This window comes from Daktulosphaira vitifoliae, unplaced genomic scaffold (assembly GCF_025091365.1).
Source record: "Daktulosphaira vitifoliae isolate Bord-2020 unplaced genomic scaffold, ASM2509136v1 Scaffold_5, whole genome shotgun sequence".
In the NCBI taxonomy this organism is placed as follows: Eukaryota; Metazoa; Arthropoda; class Insecta; order Hemiptera; family Phylloxeridae; genus Daktulosphaira; species Daktulosphaira vitifoliae.
The window spans coordinates 28,122,475-28,146,671 of record NW_026099576.1 but is presented as its reverse complement, the minus strand read 5'-3'; the positions used below and the strand labels follow the sequence as shown (position 1 = coordinate 28,146,671).

The window sequence follows — 24,197 nt, the reverse complement described above, 5'->3', positions numbered from 1 at the left end:
AAAAATGGAAAGCTATATCAAAGATTTAGAAAGTAAAATAAATGATGAAAAAACAAATAAAGAGGAAAATCACATTATTGAAGTATGTTATATATACTAGCTAATATAACTTATATGTATACATTTAAAAAAATATTTTTTTATTATTTATCACTAATAAGAAAAAATACATAACTTCTTTTTGTTTTTATTTTTTCAAAACTTTGAAATAACATTATTTTAGCTCTTTTCTTACAAAAAATGTTGATTGTTTGATAATGTTTTTAGAATAAATACTTATTGAGTTACAAAGTTTTTAATACATAATATGAGTATGTAGCACGGGAGGACTACTCATTCATCAGTAAACACCTACCTTCACTACATAGTCACTCTATGGGTTAAAATAATTGTAATTCAATGAATATTTGTCTTAAAATTGTTATCGACCAATCAAAAAATTAAAAAAAAATATTTTATTATTTTAGAAATTGAATCAACAATTAAGAGATGTTATGAATAAATATAAATCTTATGGAACAAGAGTTAAGTGAAACTATTGATTTAAATGAAAAATTAGACAGTGAATTAAATAGAATTTTAGACATTAAGGAAGAAATGGATCAAAAATTAGCAGAAGCCTAATTTTATTTCATCCATTACATTACTTAAAATACTTAACAAAATAATTTAAAATCTTTTTTGAAACACATATTTTTTTATTATGATCTAGACTAAAGTTTATAGATCTAATTTTTGGTCAAACTCAAAAAACTTAAGGTTTTAACTTAAAATTTACTTGAAATTCTTTATTCAGCTATATGGTCCAGTGGGATAACTGTGAATAGGGATCATTGTAAAAAAGACTGGCATTTTGAACCAAATTAACAAACATAAATTTCAATATAAATATTTAAGTAATCAATTTTTATTTCATAAATGATATTGGTAAAATAATTATTATTTTTGAGTTTTTTAAATGTCTTACAAACTTTTCCTGATTAATTGGGTTTAATGTAAATTCATATAAAATAAAAATATAAAATGAAATTTTTTTACAAAATTCAATGTCCTAGAAATATAATTTGTTAATTATATTTAATGTTCGTCAGTCTTTTTGCGATGTTTACAAATACTCCATTTACCATAAAAAAATTATAGTTTATAAATGTGTGTTTTAATGTTTTATTATCATCCAGGAAATACTTTAATTGCCTTGTTATGGCAAATATATATATTTGCCATAAAAAGGCAATAAATATATATTTAGGTCTAGTAGTAAAATTAAAATAAAATGTTTTTTTTTTATAAAACAAACAAAAACTATTTTTGAATATATTTTATATCAAGCATCTATAAAAAAATAAAGTTATATTAATATGTTCATTTTTGAAAAAGTTATGGCAGCTTTTAGCAAAAAAAATTGAAAACATTTCAAAAATTAGCGATTTTTAAATTTTGTAATTTTTTTGGAGGTTTTCTCCATTTACGTTGAACGAGGGAAATTTTTTCAATTTTTGAGGGTAATGTCTTCGACTAAATACGATTTGTGATTTTTTGACGTATCGTTAAAAGAAATTCGTTCGGTGAGAGCTGAGAAAAAGTAGTAACAGACACAAAAAAACAAAAAACACCTCGTAGTAAAACCAATACCTTCTTAGCTTCGCATCGAAGGTAAAATTAACTTGAAATTGACTTTCTCGAGGACTTTTTACATTTAGGGGGTGAACCCAATATCTACGAATACTTGTTTTTTTTTTATTTTATGTTTTTTTGTACAGCAAAGATACATGGCGTACACAACGCATGCAACTTCTACATCATCTAATGTATTCATACTTACTTTAACTTATTTTATACTTAAACCGTATAATAATATAAAATAAAGTAAGAATTCAAGTAAAATTAATAAAAGCACAACTTTGTTTTTAAAAAAAAAATTGCATATGAAAATAATTCATATGACTTATCATAGTAAAATGTGACTGACCTAGGTGAGATTTTGGGGAAAATATAAAAAAAATCCTGCAAAGGGAACATGCCCTATGAGAGAATAATATAAATTTAAATATATATATATATATATCTTAAATAAATATCTTAATCTAATTCTAAAAAATCTAAGACTTCAATGAGGTCTTCGATGTGGACACATAATACAGGTGTCTTCCATGCATTATAATAATGATTAAATCCAGGGGCGTAACGTATAACCCATGTGACTCGGAAAAAACTCGCTAACAGCTACAAGGTCACTCGAACCACCACCACAAAAAATAATACATACGAATACACAAAAAGAACCGTACGGCTACAAACTTCAATCTAAATACAAAGGCGAGGCAAATAACATGTCCTAAGGACCAAAATCGTACACTTATGTTATGAGCTCGTAATGAAAATTTAATGATTCAGCATATATTTATAATATAACGACGTAAAAATAAAAATTGAATATCATAAATAAAATAATAATAATATTATTATTAAATTTATTAGTACAATAATTGTAACTACGATAAGAGAATAAAACATTTCCCAAGGCACATGACCAATGTCCTGGCGTCATAATTATACCCCCAAACTATAAATCAAATAACGTACTTAAGTAACTTATTTTACGTTAATTGAAAAGCTTTATTGTGAGAAAAAGTAAGTAAAGACATTTATGTCCTATCCTGGCCAGGGTCGCCATTCTGCAAGTGGGCTTTTTATTAATAATTCGGCCTGTAAAAACAACATGGTTTGCCACTTGCATAACGACTAGCTATAGTAGCAAGGGTCGCCACTACCTAGGCGAGGTGTCACACCTATACGATATGATTACCGGACCATAGGTGGAATTTAATTTTAAGTTAATTAAAAGTATAATCTAAGTTAATATGTCGTTATATGTATAAATTACTATAATACCTCGTGGTTTATTAAACACAATTATGACAATCAAAGTTGTATGTGGTTGATATGTAAAACATACCGTAGCCCGTGTCTAGATTAAGGAATAGGGATAAAATACACGAGAGTAATTAAGTTACTAAAGAAATTTAAGTTAAACATGGATAAAAATGCGAATGCATCAAAAACCATGTCTCCAAATAAAGACAACAAAAATAAAATAAAATATTTAAACAAAAAACAAATAATATTACAAACATTACGGACGGTATTGGAACACATCCGTTAATGTTAATCGGAAATTAATGAAGAACATCAGGAGCGGTCTGGACACTCGCTCCTTATCGTTGGCTAGAAGTAAAATTAAGTAAAAGTAAACAAAATTAAGTTAATTTACGATAAAATAAAAGTGAAATAAAATAATTAATAAAATATAGCTCATTAAATAATATAATATATAAAAGAAAACGATACCCGGTCTCCGAAGAGACCCATCCGATGGTCTGGATGCTTCGCCGAAAAGACCTGGCCGTTCGCCGTTGGCGGCTTTACTCCATCATTGAAAAAAAAGACCAAAAAACAGTAAACGTGTGCACCCTAACAAGGTCAATGACAGAAGAAAGAAAGGAGAAGAGCCAACACCGATCTAACGGCGATTTCAAATCGATAACGGCCCGTCTTTTTGAAAAGGATCAATACTGGTAAACAATTCGATTTTAATTATATTTCTCTTTTATAGCCTTATCTAGTGGTTAGCGCCAAAATAATGAGTGGTCGACACCGCTGTGTCAGAAAAAGGTTCTTTCGCGCGATAAAATAAATAAGTAGACATAACAAAAAAATCATAAACAGTCAACCTTCGAATTTGTGATTGGAAATTCGTGTTTTAAAATAGCTTCATCAAATTAGAAAAATATGTTTAACCCATCATTGCTCGCATGTGAGAATTTCCCTCACATTGTTTTTAAAATGAGAACCACTGGCTTGCTCGTAGTTGTACTTTTCTCAAATTCATAGTACCTTAAGAATAAGTAATCAAAAATAGATTTATCGATGAACCACAACTTTATCATCCCGATAAGGAAAAATATTGTCAACTGAAAAAAATGAATTTTTATTTAACATAAGTGAATTAATTTTGTCTTGGTTAAATGATGATGTAGAGTCGCTAAATGACTCATGTAGTGAAAATGATGAAAGTATTTCATCATCTACAGAACAAAATATTGAGGACGACAACTACGAAAGTGATGAAACAATTGAAATAACTTTATTGATTGTTTATAACTATAATAATTTAGAACTTTGCATTTTATGTATAACGTAATATGGCACATTGATTTTTATAATCATTTTTAATGTATTAACTAAAGACATTCAAATTTTTTTATTTATGTATATTATATAATAATAATACCCTTTTTTTTCCCTAAATTATTACTTTCATGATAAAATATACCTGGTAAGCGAATCGCTCTACGCGCGAGTAACGGTGTTTAGATCATACACGCGAGTAACGACGGATTAAACGTTCTTGATTCCTCATAAAAACCTCATCTAATGAGGCAACTAAAAATCATAAACGGTCCACCTTCGAATTTGTGACGTTACAACCTATCTACAATGATTCCTGAATATCTCAATAACAAACGTCAACCTTATACCCAATACATTTTACTATTTTCTCTTTTGAACTTTCCTGATTTAAATAATTAAGCGATGTCATAATTTGCGTCTGATAACGGAATAGACCGGATGATTATGAATGCTGTACTAGACACACACAAGAGTAAGTAATGAAAACACTCTATTTTACTTAGTGTGTTGTTATTATTAACAAGAGTATCAAATGTATCTCTGAAAGACCGCCATTGTGTGATGCTGCCATCAAACACAGGTAATTCGATTTTAGGTAAAAGACTGCCATATAAGACAGTGGCGGCATAGTGTCAAAGACGAGGTGGGTTGTTGCAATAACGCAACTGCGTTAATCTCATAATAATAATTTTACATTTCATCGGTGACGAGTGAATCGAACAATTCAAATTCATCGCTACGATTTAAGTCAATTAGAGCGCTGACAACATTGTCTTGGTGAGCGCGGAATTTTTTAACTAATACATCAAAATGACGGACACGTACGTCAAGAGACGGTCTCAACATAGCGTCGGTTTTTGATTTTTCTGCGACGGAGTATATATCGACTATCGATTTTAGAACGCGGTCACGAAGAAGACGCGAGGTAACTAATTCTTTGTCAGAGAGATTCATTTTTGCACTTTTCTTCGGCCTTTTAATAAAACAGAGCTTAAAATATCCGGGCCGCAAGGATCAATGTTTTGTACGAGGCAGCTAAACCGTAGGATGGCTAGTTGTGCACCACGCACTAGAATGCCGTTTTACCTTAAGCCTGTTTAAATCGCTATTATTGAAGGGGGAATGGGAAATCTGATGACGGCTAATTGTACATCCAACTAGTAATCAAGAGTATACAATAATTACAAATAATTACAATTACAAATAACCACAAATATTAGTAAGTTTTCAGAGAGTATCTTAAATTTAAGGGGTAACGGGGGACCCTTAAATACTAATGGCCGGCGAAGCGGCATAAAACAAAATAGTTAATCTCAATTAAAACAAACAATAAATAACATTAAAAATAATATAAACTCAGCTGAATAGATGAAGTTGTTGATAGTGATCTTGTGGTAATGGTGTTGAACGTCTGAGTATGACGAGTCAGAGTGTAGATCCAGGCACGTAATGACAGATGAGAACAGACGGCGAAAAAGCGACTACGTCAATGAAGATATTTAGTAATGGTCAGGGCCCAATCACTAGTGGCGTGAAAGGGCACGTAAACTTTGAGCATAAGGATGCAATAAACAAATAAAAGAATAACGACGTACAATGGCCGAACAATTTACGATTTAAGCGAAGGCGCTTGCTACAAAAAGAAAAAGACACATAAAACAATTGACAGATTAACTTACGACAATGAACTGTACACTGATGACAATCGACACAGAGGTCATCGATTTGCCGTGCTGGGTGGGCAAAGGGGTGTGTAAAGAAACGCACTGGAGATCAACGGTCAACGATATAATATAATCAACGATGTTTGTAACATACTAAATCTTTGCTAAAGGCATTCCGTACCAAACAAATATTCTTTGAAGTATATTTTTATTTAAGTATTGTTTTGAAAATGTACAATAATCATTATTTATTTTTAGCTATCTATAGCAGATAAAAGATTGCTATCACTTTGCAAAAACATTTCTTAAAGATCAAACACTTGAGCATGTAAACGAAAGAGAACTGTTGATATTATTAAACAACACACTGGGTAGAGTAATATTATTTAAAATAACAGTTTAATGTATTTTTTCATTTGATAATTTGTGACAGAGAAGTAACTTTACATTCTACTTAAAAATTATTAAATGACAACTATTATTTAGCCACTCATTAATTACTTATGTTAGTATAGTACAAGGTCAAAGGGACACATTCCTTTACGATTATATTGTTTTACTCAATGCAGCCTGTTCTATACATGTTAACAGTTTAGTCATAGTTTCGCCGTCTATCGAGTAAAGTGTCCCGTTGCCGTTGTACATTTCTTATATTATATGTTTTAGCATTTTATATTAAATACTATTATATTACGAATAATTTCTAAATCTTTTAATTACATAACCTATTTCATTCAACAAGAACAATATGACATCGAAACAAAAAAGAGAGCAGCTAAGAGAGAAGGAACGAAAATCATTAAGAACAGAAGATCAAAAAACTCATGTAATATAACTGTTCTTATTTTTTATTAATAAATTTTCTTTTATATTACATTGAAATTTTTTTAGACTAAGATGCTTATGAATGAATATCATGAAGCTGAAGAAAGATATATAAATTTGAAAACTAAACATGAAAAAACAAATAAACTATTAAAAATCAGCTAAAAAAGAAATAAAATCATTGAAAGAAACTATTATTAGTTTAGAAACATTAGAAAAAATGAAATATTTAATCAAAATTACATTGAGACACTTTCCAATATAATACAGGAAGAACAATCTACCCAACAAGAGATGCTACAATAAGTTTGTATTTTTTTTTAATAAATAATAGATTTTACAATAAATTTTAGGAGTTTATATCAATAATTGAATATTATTTTTTAATATTATTTTAATTATTTTTAATTAATTGTAATTTTTTACAAAATTAAAAATTTGTTTAAAATTCTTAATTTTAATTGTATTGTAATTTATAAATTATATATACTTATTGTATAATTTATATATAAATATTTTTTTACTTAATTTATGTTTAATATATTATATATTGATATATTTAAATTATCAAAATTAAATATACCAAAAAAACGTCAAATCTCAAAAATACATTAATAAATTAACTTATTGTTTTACTAATAGCTTAATAGGTTATTTGAAGAACAGAATAAAAAAAAACCTCTGAATTTATTGATAATGAAATAATTGTCAATAATATAAGAATACAAGTATATATAATTTTTTACTTAACATAATATCTTTATAATTATAATATTATTTATGTTTATGTTTTTTCATTAGCTTAAAGATTTAGAGAAATCAGTTTCTAAATGTATTAAAGAACTTGACTCGTACTTGGTGACTGATGAATGTAATTCGCCGGCTTCTGAAGATATATCTGTTGCGTAAGAAAAAATTTTTGAGCAATTATATTTGAACATTTTCTTTTTTTTTTATTTTCTCAATTATTTAAAATTAATATTTTTTAGTGAACGATGTGAATTACACAATTATATCAGCTTAGAGAAAAATAGTTCCCCTAATCAGAAAGTTGCCTCATTAGTTGATGTTATTATGAGGATACAAGAACGTTTAAATAGACTTTTAAAATCTGGAGAAGCTATTTTAAAACATGAATCTGATCAACATTTGTCAACTAACCAGCTTAACAAACAAATAAAAGTAAGCATCTAATAAATTTTTTTAGTTACTATAAAAAATTAATATTATAAATTAAATAAAATTGATAGGATTTAAAATCTGAAGTAAATATTCTAAAAATTAGATTAGCAGAAAAAAATGATCAATTAACAACTGCTAAAATTAAAATTGATAATCTCAGATTAATTAAAAATAGTGATGTAGACTCAGCCACTTCATTATTACTCGATACTATAGCTATTTATACTATAGCTTGTCTTTTATTCTGTATATTACGAATTTAAGATTAGTATATAAAGTCTAGAATTCATATAATTCATTTTTCAAATAATAGTTGAGCTAAACATCTTAATAAAGGTATGTTTCTAAATATTTTCATTTTTTTCTTTTTAAATAAGTTTTATTTAAAAGGCATTTAAATTTAACCATGGCTGTACAATTTATTTTTGAATTTATGATACCAAAATATGTAGTCATAAAAATTTTCATTCAAACTTTATTCTTATTTTTAATAATATTCTTTAACTCTTTTTTTACATTTTAATTGATTTACACAGTGGACAAAAAAATAAAATGTTTGTAGTATATTAAACAATATAAGTTTCATAAATTTAATTTATAATCTTTAGAAACAATTAGAAAGCCAGAATTTAGCAATAGAACACTTTAAACAACAATTAAAAAGTACAGAAGAAGTTCTATTAGATCAAAAGACTAAAGCTGAACAAGATAATCGAGTTTTTGAATTGAAGGTATTTTTATATCTATAATTCATATTTTACTTATAGTTTGACATATATATATAAAAAAACATTAATACTAAAATATTTTGATTATTATACATTGTATACAATATCAAATATTTTTATTAATACTAAATAATGTTTTTTTTAAATATGAAATTCTTCTTAACCTCTTATATGAGGCACTTAGATACATAGGTATATAAGTGACAGTTTTTATTTTCTATAACACCATGTAATTAAAAAAAAGTTTATCATGATTTTTATGCAATTTTTTTATTAATTGATACTACTTATATCAGTTTGATTAACCTTCTAATTTAAATTGTTTTTTAATGTCACTTTTACTTTTTGTTTTCTAATCACCTCATATATTCTTTACAGGTATATATTATATGAATGTAATATTATTTATTTGATTAAAATATCAATTTTATTTAATTTTTAGGTTTTAGAACTTCAAAAACAACTTAATCAATAAAAACAAAAATACCATGAAATTTCAAAAGACTATGAAACTTCAAAATTAAGTGGAAACCAGGATACTGATGTAAAATAATATCTTTATTAATTTAATGTTATTGGAATATTTATACATTTTCTTATTTAAGATTAAACTACAAATACAATTAGAAAAAACAGAAAAAGAAGTAATCGAGTGGCAAAAAAAATATAATGATTCCTTATTTGAAAATCGTAACATTCAAAATAAGGTATCAAAATAATGTACGAATGAATTATGATAATGTGGTGTACAAATATTTTTTGAAATGAATATGTTTTTAATTAAGTATAGATATTATATTTTCATACAGTATATGTAATCAAATAAACTTATTATACAATAATTTTATTTTCTAAATTTTGATTTTCAAATGGAGGATTCATAAATAAGACTATTATTGATTTGAGTTTATTCTTACATACAATATAATTTCAGAAAAAATTTTAAGTGCATTGGATATGTTAAGCACTTCAAATGTTGTAGATTTTGAGTGTTATAAGTAAAGTTTAGGCACAATATATGTATATCCTTAAATAAAACTCCATGTACTACTAAAAATGACCTATAAATTTAAATCTAAGCACTAAAATGAAAAATTAACTTTTTATATATTAATTGTTCTTGAATACACTATATAACACCAAAAATTACCTTTGTCTGCCCTCAACAAATTTTTTTATTGATCATAAAAAAATGAGAATTTATGTATATTAGATGTGAACTTTATAAATTGATTATGTACCTAAGCTCTTACGAATGTCTATTACATTGTTAAGAATAGCATTCACCCTTGATTAATAAATGTTTATTTAAAAATTTAAATTTAAATTTTTGGAGGCAATGTGATGTACAAGTATAACAATAATTATCATTAGAAATTTCTTCACCCAACTTCTCCTGTGTAGGTAATAAAATTATTCATTCATTTTTGAAGTACTAATGAAAAAGACATTATTGATCAGTAATCTTCTTATTAGATCATTTTCTTTTCAATAAATTATTTAAATTATTAGTTGTAATTATTAGTTTTACATAAAAAAAAAAAAATCAATCAAGGTAAATATGAAACTTAAAAATACTAAAAATAATTTTCTTCACAAAATTATTCTTTTTAGAGAAAATTAATGACTATCATTAAACAAATTACTCTTTATTAGAGAACAGTTAATATAACCTGTAATTAATCAAAAATATATAATTTTTAATATAATATTTTTCATGCATCCTCTAAATACATATTCTTAAGTAGCTTTGTCAGTTATTAATAAATTTACTAAACATACCAAACATTTTATAGCTAGAAAGTTTAGAAGATGAATTTCAACACTTGCAAAATAAAATGTATTTAATGCAAAATAAGCTTTTCCTCAATGACTGTGAGAAAGATAAATTAAAAAGTGACATTAAGGATTTTACACTTCCAGAAGAATTAAAACAAAGACAATCTAGTTTAATTGTATTAACAAAATTTTACTATAGATTTTCATTTATAGCTTCATTAAAATATTTTTAAAAAATTCTAGATAAATTTGGAGGTAGACAATGCAAAATTAACAAGCAAAGTAATCGAATACCGTGAAAAATACAACAAAAATAAAGCACATATTGAAGAAGTTAAATCAATGATAACTAGTCAAAATATAAAAAAACTAGTAGAAGAAAATATTGATCTCTGTAAAACAAAGGTTAGAAAATTTTTTAATAAATTTAAAAAAATAGACTAATGTTAATTAATACTTATTATCCCTGAGCTTGAAGATGGCTTTCTTAAAAGTACAATGAAAAAATTATGTGGTAATATAAATTTATTATTTATAAAGGTTTATATTTATTTTTTATTTTATCAAAAATTTTTTTGATTGGTATTTTATTATTTTATAATAATGTAATAAAATTTGTTTAAAATCAAAAGATAACTAGGCATTAAAAATAAATACAACTACTACATCTTCAAAAAATATGTAGCATATATTTTTTTATACGTGTATACATTTTATGTATGTAATAGTTGGTGCTTATACTATAAAAAGTAACTGTGTAAGTTTTTAGTAATTTAATCAATATAAAAATTACAAATCTCTTTAATCATATAATAATTATAAATAAATAATCATAAAATTTTATATTCATAAAAACACAATTGTAAGTAAAACAACTAAAGAATTATAGTGAAAACCTAAGCTTTATTTATCACAATAATTTAACTGGATTTCATAGAAATTTATGTCTATTTTTATCTATCAAATTAATAAGAATGATTGTATTTTAGATGAATATATACTTACAATTATACGAGAAGGGTAGTAATTGATGGTGGTCGTGGTGGACATGGAAGAGTCAATTACAGTTGAACTAAGGAGAAAAGTTCCACATTATGTTTGTGTTTAATATTTTTTAGTTTTAAATTAATATTTTAAATAATATTAGCCACAATTGACTAATTCTTATTATAGTAAATTGATTTTTAATAGTTGGAAAAGTTTATTATTTAATAATGGATATTTCTAATAAGAATAAACCAAATTATTCTTTTATTTAACTTCCAATTGTATTTAGACCTTTTTTAACGATAGCTTTAGTGAAGCACACAACCATTTAAAATAATATAATTATTGTATAGTGGATAAATGTTTCTATCACACTTTTTATAATAGATAATCATGATAAAATTATCAAAAAACGCATCGAAGCTAAAAAAAAAAATACAATAATGAAAAATAATGTAAAATTTATCAATAAAGAGTTTTTGTAAAATAAGTCTCAACATCACTTATATAATTATCACATATTTTTTAAAAATAGTATATTTTTAGTAATTTAGACCTTTTAGTAATTTGATTAATTAAATGGAAAAAATTTATGTTGCAAGTAAAAGGAAATGGTAACATTTATTTTTTAATGATTCATTTTTATCAACTTAACATAGTATTACTTATACGAGGTGATTGACTGTCTTTACTATTGAAAATATTATTAAAGATATAAAACCATTTTGAACGTAATAATAAATTACGAAATTTAGCAATCACTGCTATTATTTACACTGAATAGCAGTCTGCGACTATTGTAAAATAGCAGTGCTATTATAGCTGCTACTGCTATTTTTTATCATCACTACTGGTAAGTAATCTCCGTGACACCGTACTATACCGATCGTCTACATATTACAACATTACCGTTGGTTTTATTAAATATTAAATATATTGTTTATCTTATTTCTTATTTTGTTTTTTTGTGACTATTTTCTGAAGAAAACAATATACGGCTACATGCCACTTTGTGATAAAAATAAACCCTTTTATCTGGTGTTCCACGACAATAGTCGTAACAACTGGCTCCCCGGCGGGGAATCGAATTCCGGTCTCCCGCAAATCGGGGAAATCTCCAAAAAAATTACAAATTTAAAATTGCCAAATTTTTGTCATTTTTTTCTTAAAACTTCGATAATTTTTTAAAATATCAACAAATCAACATAATTTTTATACTAAAACCTTAGATATTTCCCTTTCATTTGATATCATTTTATTTGAAAAATTATCACTTAACCTGCTAACTGGGAGGGATTTAAAATAGCAACTTTTCTACAAAATCTAACTTTTTCAACTTAATTTTTGAAAATGTTCCGGAAATACTGCGTCCTTTAAACATATATTAAATTAAAGCTTATTTTATGTACTATAAAATGAAAAAAAAAATTTGTCCCGACGACCTATCTTCTATGCGCAAATGGCTACCATATTCAAATATATGCTATTTTTCTATTAAAATTCTGGGTTTTGTATTTTATTTTATTTTAAAATATCTTATTAGGAAAATACATTGACTTTCATGATTATTATATAATTTAATTGACATAGAATAAAGTTCACAAGACATTAAACTTATTTAAATTGTTTTGCTTTTTTTAAGTCGAAAAAGTAATTTTTAAATTTGAATTAGCTTAAATAGCCAATTTTACCTAGTAGCGTAAATAACGAACAGTTGCCGAGTCGGTAACTCTTATGTATTTCTTGCTTAGGGTACGAGGTTCAAACTATCTAGGATTTATTAATATTTTGCATTTTTTTTAAGATAGAACAATTTTCAAATCATTTAATATTTATCTCATTTAAATTCAATAACTTCAATAAATGTAAAGGATCTTATCACTATAGTCTCCCCTCGTGTGAATAAATATATATTCATGATAATATTATTTTACTATGTGGTTCTTTTTGTGGCTACGATTTATTTTGCCACCCTCACTAGACCTACTTTTTTCAATGATACGTCAAATGATTACAATTCGTATTTAGTTTAAGTTATTACTCTTAAAAATCGAAAAAATATTCCTTATTCAAATAAAAAGTAGCTTAACCAGCTTGAAAAATGTCAGTCTAATTTGATTATATACGGAATTCCTGAATCTACGTCGACGGTTGTAACTGAGCGAATAGCTCATGACAAATTGACAATTGACAATATTCTTGTTTCACTTCCAAGTGCTGGTTCCCTGAACTTATAACTTGTCCACCTTGGCAAACTCCGGGCAGATTCAACCCGCCCTATAAAAATTATTTTAAATAGTAAAGGAGATGCTTTATGCTTATTATCTGAGCTCAACTCTGCAAACCACTCTGGTACTACATTTCCTGATAATTTTCGAATGGTCAGTGATAGAACCCCACTTCAACGTAAATTGTTGCGTTCCTGTTATGTGGAGCTTAAATAAAGAACTAAAGATGGTGAATCTTGACTACGTATAAATTATGAAGATGGATTGCTAAAAGTTGTTGTCAACCATTCAAAAAACGGAAGAATACGTCAACGGCAAGCAGTCAACCATTCTTAGCAACACCTCTATGTAATGGCTCAATATCTGGATTCTATCAGAACTGTCGTGGTTTAAGGAAAAAATTATTTAACTTTAACTGTAATGTATCATCTTTAAATTGTACTTTCATTGTTTTAACTGAAACATGGTTAAACGATAACTTTTTTGATTCTGAACTTGGTTTAATTAACTATAATATTTTTAGGTGTGATAGATTGATTGGGTTGGGTTGGGTCGGGTCAATTGTTTTAAACAATGGGAACATTATAAACATTAGTGAACACTTTGTATATTACTCTTTAGTCGGTAGAAAAAAACGAAACTTTAGGACCGTGTAAATAAAGACTACTAATCTAAACTTAAAATAATAACATATTATTGTAAACGTGTACATTTGATTATATTTAAGTAATACACTGGCATGTCCGGCAGTAACGGTCAGACTCGTTCGGATTTTACAACGTTCACACAGGTAGATAATAGCCTCCCGATAAAGATACACATAATTAACATAAGACCGATGATAAAGATTACAACAAAATTGTAATTTTATACTAATCAAAATAGAAATTACAATCGTTGAGAACGGCAATTTTTTATTTGTATCGCAATTTCAAATAAATTTAATTTGATACTATAGACGACTAAACTTATTATCTAGATACTTTTTCTAGAAACTCAATTAATTATTGAATAAATATGGATATTAAATGCATGTGATAGGAAAATTGTTTTCAATATAATTATTGAAATGGTACCAACATTCCTAACAATTTCTATTATATATTTAAATAAAACTAATTCAATGTACTGTAAGTTAAAAACAAATGATCCTAGAACTTGTTTTTTATAAATAATCTGCTACCAAAGTCATGGAACTTTAAAATTTTTAGAATTTTTTTTTTTAGTTTATGATAATGTTCTAGAATAACTGTATCCTCCTAACTTGTACCAAATGAAAGTTAAAAAAAAATAATATGACAATTAAAAAAAATTTGTCTATAATCGGCAAATTTCAAATTATTTTAATGATATAAAAATTTTTGGGTACAATTTTTTTTCTAAGTAGCAACAGACGTATAGAGGGGCTTCAACACCATTATCTCTAATTCCATTATCTCCAAAATTTACGATAGTGAGATAAATCACTATTTGATTTTCATGAATAAACTATGCATAATCTAAACAGTACCTTTTTTTAACAGGGAATTATATTTTCATAAATAGAAATAATCGAAATAAGTCATCCATCTAAAAGTGTGTAATTGCAATTTTTTTAATAAGTGGTAACAGACGTATTTAGGGCTCGACTTCAAAAATATACTCTAAAACAAAATTACCAGTAATCTTAAAGCACATTCGCCTCTGAGTAAGAGGCAAAATATTAAAAAAACAAATATACCTAATAATAATAGATTTAAAATACCTTCTCAGCTTCGCATCGAAGCTAAAACATTTAACAAAAACAAATTTAAAAAAATCTTCTGATTTGATTAGATACGAATAACCTGTTGAGTAAATGATCACCATTAAAATAACCTTTAATATTATTTAAAAAAACTGCTGTCCTGGCCGGGGTGTGTGAAAAAAAAATTTTTTAACATATATTTTAAACAAAATGATTTAAATTATGCATAATCCAAATAGTACATTTTTATTAATAGGGAATAATAGATCCAACATCAGGAATAATCAAATTAAGTCATATGTTTAACACTTTGTCATTAAAAAATTTACCAAGATCGCTCGATTTAATTCATATTTGTATTGCTAACTCAAACTTAAATCCAACAATTGAAATTAAAAAAGGTAAGACAATTAAATAACTTTTAAATCCTTATATATTTAAAATAATTAAAAAAAACGTTGATTGTTAAAATGGTAAAACAAGCTTATTTTTTTTGTAATTTACTACAATATTAATAAAGTTAATAAATTTTTACAAGAAAAAGAAGTAAAAAATAATCTTAATATTCATTTCAAAGCCATTTTCAAGGGCTTTTTTAATACAAATATTAAAATTTTTGTAACATTATTTGTATTTGTATTGGGTTCCTACTTAGGATGAGACACGGTGACGTGTTGGAGTGTACAGTCTACACTTAACTTTTACGAATAACTACAATAATATAATTTAAGTTCTAGAATTTACAATCATTATTAAATGAATAATGTTATAATAAGCATTCACAATTTTATATTTATGTGACACTTTATACAACATCAGATCAAACATTATTGAAAATTGCTTACCCAGACTATTAGTTGTACACTTACTAATTAACTAACTAAATCGTACTAACATTAATACTACAGTAATACGGGTTGGGTTAATTATTCATAAATTATTGTTGTTTTCAAATTAAAATTTAATACTGATCATTATATGTGTTTATATTCTATTTCAATATATTACTTAATGAATATTTACAATATTAAAAATTAAAAAAAAATTAGGGTGCCGAAAAATCCTCATCGAGGTCGCAAAAGATGTGAAACAATAATTTCTGTTGAACAGTACCAGTTTCGAGACGGCAGTCGAAGAATGCGAAATTTGAAGCGCAGAAAACGGAAAATTCTTCCAGGTGACTCATATTTTGAGGGGTTTACGAAAATAGGATGTAGAGGGAGTTAGAGAGAGACAAATTATTTTTTATTTATAGATTAATCAAGGGAAACTCAAAAACTATAAACGATAGCCCATTGAAATGTGTTATAAAAATTATGAACAGTCTAATCGAAAAAGAAAATTCATCAAAATGTATGGTTGTAGTGATGTCTAAAGTAAGATATACAATAAACGCATGTAACTATTTTAATTTAACCTTGGCTAATATATCAATAATGGCTAATATATCAATATTGGCTAATAACAATTAAATTGTATAGATATTTTTATTATTAATACCTTAAATAAACAAATATTTATTTAAACTAAATCATAAAATAATTTTTTAAATCCTTAAAAATATATTATTTTATGTAAACACAAAACTTAAAAAGATATTTTAAATAATATAATTATACAAATTTGTATTAGTTATACATTGTATATTATTTGTACAATAATTATGTCAAGCAAGATTCCATACTGTTGTGCATTCTTAAACTGTGAAGTTTGTATTAATAATATATTAACATTAATTAATCCCAGCATAAATTAAATCATTAACTTTAGTCTGTTTATTTATTACAGTAAATTTAATTAAATTTTTTATTCATCTCTAAACTGTTAATTATGTATTGTTAAATAGCTATAGTTAAAAAGAACGATCAATGTTAGATATCAAATTTACTATTAAATTTAATAATTTTCTAGAAATTCAATATTAATGAAAATAAATATTGTAATTTATTGTTTTTAGTTTGCAAAATACAAACGCCGTGTAAGACGACCATATCCACTTGAAGATCATGATCCTAATTCACAGGACAGTGGTTCTCTTACTGCTCANTTCACAGGACAGTGGTTCCCTTAATCCAGATGATTCGAGATCAGTGTCAACATTATCTGAGAGCAATACATCATGTACAGATGATTCAGATGATGAATTCTTAGACATTGCTGTATCTCCAACAGGATCGGTAATTATTTTACCTTTTAAAAAGGTTAACAGTTTTTTTCCTAATTTTATTTTATTTCTAGTCTCCAGATTCACTTCTACTTGGATTCAGTACATTAACAGAAGGACATATTATTAGCCAGTCATCAATTATTGTTAAAAGAAAAACTACAAAATATTCTTCAGATACTCCTCGCAAGACTGTAATTATTATAAAACAATTTATTATTTCAATAATCATAGATTTAATACATGTATAACTTATAGGATTTATTGTTTGGCGATACTAAAAATAATGAAGCAGTTGCGAGAAAAAGAAAGTTGACACGTGATTTAGAATCAAATCCTGAAATGAATGTATTATTTAAGAAAACTAGACCTAGTACGAAATCTAAACCGGACGAGAGAAGTTAAGGTAAGAGGCTTTGAGCCGATTCAGTTTTATTTCTAATTACAGTAGAATTTCATTAATCCGAACCAATAAGGGCTCTAGGTTGTCTGATTTAATGAAAGTCCGGATTAAACAAAATAACCAAAAAACATGTTCGTATTATAGATTTAAGAATATTATATTATACCAATTACTATGTCTGATATACAATATATAAGTATTGCAACACGATATTAGTTTATGATAACTTTAATGACGGTAGATAAGAATATATGTACTTATGGGAAATTCGAGGAACTTGCTTTTATGTTTATTTTAGTCTACGGCATAAACTGCGTAATACTAGACAGCTGTCCGGATTAATGAGGTTCTACTGTATATTAGATTTTAGTTTTAACTTGGAACGGTGAAGTCTCCCTTACAAATTTTTATTGTTCATATAGTTGTTTGAACGAATTTCACTGATGACAGCAGTGAATTTTTACCTGGGTTATTCACAGTTACGTGTTAGCGGGATTAGATTTGACTTGGTCTCTGGAAATTTTTTTATAAAAATAAAGTTAGAGTAGTTTATCTAATACAGTCCGCTGTAACTATTGTCGTTGAAAAGTGTTGGTTACAGTTTATTATAAAGACCTTATTGATATCGACAGAAAGTTAATTTCCGGCCGATTGTTACAGTCTATTGGTAGATAAAAATAGTATATTTACGTCTGACCTTGTCAAAGCGGTCGATTCCCAGGTAACCGTTATTATTATTGTTCACTCGGTGCCATATCATAAACGGCAGCCCCGTACCATCTTATCGACGGTACTTTACGACATCAATAATAGCAATAATAATAACACTTGTTTTCTACAGCAGTAGCAAATTTGACCGCACACGGAAATATTGTTTATCTCCGCTATTAACGTAGCTACTTTTGATTATTATGCGCTTTCAGACAACTACCATGCTACGCGACGAAACCCAACATGCAAATTATGCTAGAAGAAAACCTACGTAGCGAAGAGGGGAACCCAGCTACCGAAATTTTACTACTCCGTACGCAGCTCGATAGCGAAATTCCGGTCCGCGAACCCGAAGTGGGGGTTTTCGACAACACCACGGACGGTGTCAGCGAAGAAGAAATCGACGCGAGCAATCAGCGGCCCGTCGTAGCGCCTTTACCGGAGGAACATCCGGTGAACCTCGCGCTACACACATCAGAAGACGAATCTGATGTCGACCAACCGGGGGAAATGATGCGCGCAAGCGGACTACTAGGCACGCCGTACGTTGAACACGTATACGTTGCTCGCTCGATAGCGTACGCGGCAGAACAAGTTGGGGCGATCCGACAGAATATTCGCTATATTTCGAATAACGCGCGGATTGAGGCACGGATGACTGAACTAGAAAGGTCGCTGTCGTGTATGTCAATGGAACAGCGACAGAATTCCAACATGCTTGAGTGAATCAGTCAAAATATGACGCCGTCCCCACACGTTGCTGTACAACCGACTATTCGACAAGTTAACGTTGACCGAAATGATAGTCGACGATCGGAAGCGCATCGCGTTATATTCGGTCCATCGGGAGCGACGGACCCGACGCGACACGACGCAACACTAAACGAGCGCCTCGCGGACATCGAAGCACAACAAGCCCGCAACACGAGACGGTCGTACGTACAAACGTCGCTATCACGGATGTGTTGCAGGGGTTGGCAAGACGAACTTATTCCGCGCACTCATACATATGAGAACGAGCCGACCGATTTTTCATTTACGCGCCAACCGCGGGAGGGGCAATTCAACACAACCGACGGTCGTCGGTCCTTTAATGATTTGTTGCCTACCCGCAGCTCGCGGTCGGTATTGGTACTGTTTAGGCCTACACAATAAGTGTAGCTATTGTTGTTTTATCTTATCGTTGTTGGGCGGCTGCATAGTTGTCCGGGTTTCAAATCAGTTAGTCTACCTTTGTAAAGCGCACCGCTCGCGTACATATAATAAACGCATATTTTTTTTTTCATTCTTTTACGTTTTATTTAATTTATCGAAGATCTTATAGTCGTAAGAGATCACGCCGAAACATATGGTCCTTCGCCCGGAACGTCTAGTGAATATCGGAAACGTGAAAATGCGTTATTAGGGTACGTGAGTTAAGCGTTGTATGTGCGTGTTCGTAAATAATTCTAACGCATCGAGTTAGAAAAGGGTTAGTTTCTGCCCAACGTAGTGCGTAGCAGCAGCGATTGCTATACGCAGAATAAAATAATATTATTATATATTATTAACGTATTTTAATTTAAAGTTCGTATAAGTGCATTAGATATCGTCATAAGTATTGTGAAACAAATATAGTTAAGTGTAAAAAACCCGTGCGCAATATTTATAGTGTCGGCGTACAGCGGTTATTGTGGTACTATCTTTATAGTTGTACTTTGCTCAAATTACCACGAACGCTCTCTGACAGTTAATAGAGCGTACATATATATATATATATATACATATATATTAGTAACGGTCATCTGAGGCGGTTGGTTTCTTTTGGAACAATTATTTATTATCGATAATAACCAACAAAACAAATTATGCCTGAAGATAATCGCAAAAATGAAGTTACGCGATTAAGCATAAGGAGAGGTCAATTAAAATCAGCATTGACAAAATTTTTAAAGTTTGTGCAAGACGAAAAGTCGGACCTAATCGAAATTCGGCTTAGAAGAGAAAAAATTGAGGAAGCATGGAGTGAGTACGACCAAGTACAGTTGGAAACCGACATGCTAGAAGGGATAAACGTAGAGGAACAGCAAAATTATAGAGCTGATTTTGAAGACTCATACTTTAAAGCCAGTACGATTGCGGAGAAGAGGCTATCTGAATTGAGTAGGGTAGTCAGCAACGTGTCAGACGCTGTTGTAGGGAATACGGCAGCAACATCTTCAATCGTAGCGACACCAACAGTAGCGGCGCCAGCTATTAGATTAGCCCCGCTAGATATCCCATCATTTCATGGCGACTATAAGCAATGGACAACATTTTATGATATTTTTTCGGCATTAATTCATACCAATGACCAATTGTTACAATTGATACAAAATTTTTTTTATTTGAAAGCGGCTTTAAAAGACGATGCCAAACAGGCTGTTAATTGTTTGGAAATCACGGCGTCAAATTACGCAGTGGCATGGCGGACATTAATTGAAAGATATAACAATAAAAAAAGTCTAATACAAGCCCATGTAAAAGCGTTATTTCACTTAGAGACGTTAACTGTAGAATCAGCAATTAAACTTCGAGCGTTTACAGATTCAATAAAAGGACACATGCAAGCATTAAGAACCCTTGATCAAGAGCCAGAGTCGTGGAGTCCTATGTTAACGTATTTAGTAACCACCAAGTTAGATAGAAGTTGTCTTCGAGCGTGGGAAACGGAATCGGCTCAGGACTCTCTTCCTACAATTATCGAATTGGTGGAATTTTTAGAAAAACGGTTTAAAATTTTAGAAGCGATCGAATCATCTAAAGCCATAAATCAGAGAAACGCAACAGCACCGGCTACCCATAGTCAAGATGTCAGAAAATCTATGGTACGGAGCAATGCTTATGCGGTGACAAATTCGGACAAAAAATGCTTTAATTGTCACTCAAATCACTCGGTGTATCGATGTCCTAGTCTTTTGGCCTTGTCCGTAGTTGAACGCATTAAGCGCATTAGTGAGCGCAATTTATGCAGGAATTGTCTACAGGCACACCCTAAGAAAAAATGTTTGGCTCGAGGCTGTTTCAAGTGTGGCAATCCACATAATACACTTTTACACTTAAGTGCACGGACCGATCAGTCAGAGTCCAACTCAGCAACAAACTTAACGGAAAATTCGGAAAATAGCGAGTCAGAACAAGTAGTTCAAAATGAATTAGCAACCGTTAGTGCACATACTAGCTTACCGGCTGCTACGTCGATATTATTACCAACCGCAGTTGTTTTGGTCAAGAGTAATCGTGGTGAATGGGAGCAGTGTCGCGTGTTACTAGATTCTGCATCACAAAGTAATTTTATAACCGAACGTATGGCACAGATTTTGCGGTTACCGAAAACCCATGTCGACCAAAGCGTCCAAGGAATTGGTGGAAACGTACAAAGAATTAAATCGCGCGTAATGGTTACACCCAACTTCCGTTTAAATGACTATTCGGTAACATTCTCATGTTTAGTAGTTAAGAGCATTACGAGTAACCTACCAGGCATCCGACTAAATGATAGCTGCGTGGTGCCGAAAGCCATAGTCCTAGCGGATCCGTGTTTCACCGTGCCACAGAAAATTGACCTATTAATAGGAGCGGGTCACTTCTATGATTTAATGTGTGCAGGGAAAATAAAGCCACGGCCAGGCGGTCCTGTATTTCAGGAAACAAAGTTCGGATGGGTAGTTGCTGGTTCATCGGAAAATCAGCTCAATAGTATAAGTCAAAAAACGGCAGTTTTCCTCACGGTGAATGACAATTCTAACCAATCACTAGAAAATATACTGGCCAAATTTTGGCGCTTGGACGAGTACACAGAAAAAAATGCATGGACGTTAGAAGAAAAAGCGTGCAAGAAATATTTTGATCAAACAGTTCAGCGCAATGAACATGGAAGATTCGTGGTACAATTGCCATTCAAAAGTAACGTAAGCCAATTGGGTAAATCCTATGAAAAGGCAAAAAGGCGATTTTTATCGTTGGAGCGTCGTCTGCAAGCAAATGCCGATATACGAGTAGAGTATTCAAAATTTATGAACGAGTACGAAAACCTAGGACACATGGAACTTGTGACGGGTGAGGAGTCAAAAGAAAAGGAGACTCAGTGTTATTATTTACCTCATCGTGCCGTTATAAATAATAATAGCACAACCGCGAAGCTTCGAGCCGTTTTTGATGCGTCATGTAAAACCGACTCGGGTCTTAGTCTGAATGACGTATTATTAAAAGGGCCTGTTATACAGGACGATCTGCTATACATCCTGGCTCGATTTCGCATGTGTAAATATGTACTAACAGCAGATATCGAAAAAATGTACCGACAGATAATGGTGGGCGAGAGTCATCGTGATTATCAGAGAATTGTCTGGCGTGATAATCCAAACGGGCCATTGAAAATCTACCGCCTACGAACTGTAACGTACGGTACAATAAGCGCAAGTTATTTGTCAACAGCTTGCCTAGAAAAGTTAGCTGAATGTGAATTCAGTAGGTATCCTGACGCGTGTCAATCATTAGTTAACGATTTTTATGTGGATGATTGGTTAGGCGGTGCAATGAACGGGCAGAGGATATAACATTACGAGACAATATTATTGCCGTAATGAAAGGTGCCGGTCTACATTTACGGAAATGGGCATCGAACGATAATAGTTTAATAAGTAGTTTATTACCTGCCGAACACAATAAAGATAGTGACGGTCCGCGTATTATCGATAACGACACGACGAAAATATTAGGCCTGTGTTGGGATCCGCCATCGGATTCATTTAAATATACATTAAGTGAAAACATAATAAATAATAACAATATAACAAAGCGAACNAGTGGCTTACACACTAGGCGTTTAATCGCGCGCGTACGCGTTTTTAAAAACGCGGCGTTTTGAACGCGAACGCCGTTCATGTGCATACTGCAAGCGTTTTGACGCGTTTTTACAAAGAAAATTAGCCCGCCAAAAGCTACAGTATAATCATAACAGATTCCTCGAGATAGCATTTGTTCTGAATATTTTTTTATTTTATAAAGTATAAAATAAGTTAAAATAAGTATGGATACATTAGATGATGTAGAAGTTGGATGCGTTGTATACGCCATATATCTACGCTGTACAAAAAAACATAAAATAAATAAAAAAACAATTATTCGTTAACATTGGGTTCACCCCCTAAATTTAAAAAGACCTCGAGAAGGTCAATTTCAAGTTAATTTTTTAACTTTGAGGAGTTATCCTGAAGAATTCTTCAGGTACTACCGTATGTCTATACGCTCGTTTGATGAATTGGTAAGTTGAGTTATTTACTGTATTTTAAAATTATTAACTATAACATAAAAAAAAACATTCATTAATTTGAACAATGCAGGTTTATATTCAAGGGCGTCATTATGAGGGAGGAATACCTCATATAATAATAATTNATATATATATATATATTCATGTACTCTATTTAATACTTACCTGTATTCCAAATTGACTCTTCCAAATATATGGAATTAATAAAATTTTCTGTGTCAAAAGACATGATAGATAGAAGACACAAAAGGAAATGAATCCAAAATAATACGTAAAAATAGATTGAATGAACCCTCATGTGGCCGGAAATCGCGGC

General features: G+C 29.5%; 2 protein-coding genes and 2 long non-coding RNA genes across 5 annotated transcripts; all 4 read left to right on the top strand.

Annotated features, from left to right (window-relative positions):
- Positions 1–5,418: 5,418 nt before the first annotated feature.
- On the top strand, positions 5,419–7,691 carry LOC126907312 (uncharacterized). Of its 2 annotated transcripts, none has more exons than XR_007704452.1 (6): positions 5,419–6,055; positions 6,114–6,681; positions 6,747–6,990; positions 7,323–7,408; positions 7,482–7,585; positions 7,670–7,691. It is a non-coding gene; the product is annotated as an uncharacterized LOC126907312 (long non-coding RNA). The 2 variants fall into 2 exon arrangements; XR_007704451.1 differs by having other exon boundaries at positions 5,420–6,055; positions 6,747–6,986.
- A 1,424-nt stretch (positions 7,692–9,115) lies between these two features.
- Positions 9,116–11,686, top strand: LOC126907311 (uncharacterized). The gene is made up of 5 exons (XM_050688491.1): positions 9,116–9,134; positions 9,196–9,297; positions 10,387–10,545; positions 10,613–10,774; positions 11,359–11,686. Exons 3-5 carry the CDS (start codon positions 10,429–10,431, stop codon positions 11,398–11,400), a joined length of 321 nt encoding a protein of 106 aa, XP_050544448.1. The 5' UTR covers positions 9,116–9,134; positions 9,196–9,297; positions 10,387–10,428; the 3' UTR covers positions 11,401–11,686.
- Positions 11,687–13,860: 2,174 nt separating this feature from the next.
- Positions 13,861–17,344, top strand: LOC126906687 (uncharacterized). Its single transcript, XR_007704309.1, has 4 exons — positions 13,861–14,001; positions 15,567–15,711; positions 16,360–16,686; positions 17,268–17,344. It is a non-coding gene; the product is annotated as an uncharacterized LOC126906687 (long non-coding RNA).
- Positions 17,345–20,435: 3,091 nt separating this feature from the next.
- On the top strand, positions 20,436–23,165 carry LOC126908277 (uncharacterized). The gene has a single exon (XM_050690190.1). It carries the CDS (start codon positions 20,436–20,438, stop codon positions 23,163–23,165), a length of 2,730 nt encoding a protein of 909 aa, XP_050546147.1.
- Positions 23,166–24,197: the final 1,032 nt, after the last annotated feature.

Bases quoted from the DNA above. Each gene is read 5' to 3' on its own strand.
- LOC126907311 (XM_050688491.1), top strand. From the start codon at position 10,429: ATGTATTTAATGCAAAATAAGCTTTTCCTCAATGACTGTGAGAAAGAT. The intron at 10,546-10,612 runs GTATTAACAAAA...AAAAAATTCTAG, and splicing joins AAAGACAATCTAGTTTAATT to ATAAATTTGGAGGTAGACAA. The intron at 10,775-11,358 runs GTTAGAAAATTT...ATTGTATTTTAG, and splicing joins TTGATCTCTGTAAAACAAAG to ATGAATATATACTTACAATT.
- LOC126908277 (XM_050690190.1), top strand. From the start codon at position 20,436: ATGCCTGAAGATAATCGCAAAAATGAAGTTACGCGATTAAGCATAAGG.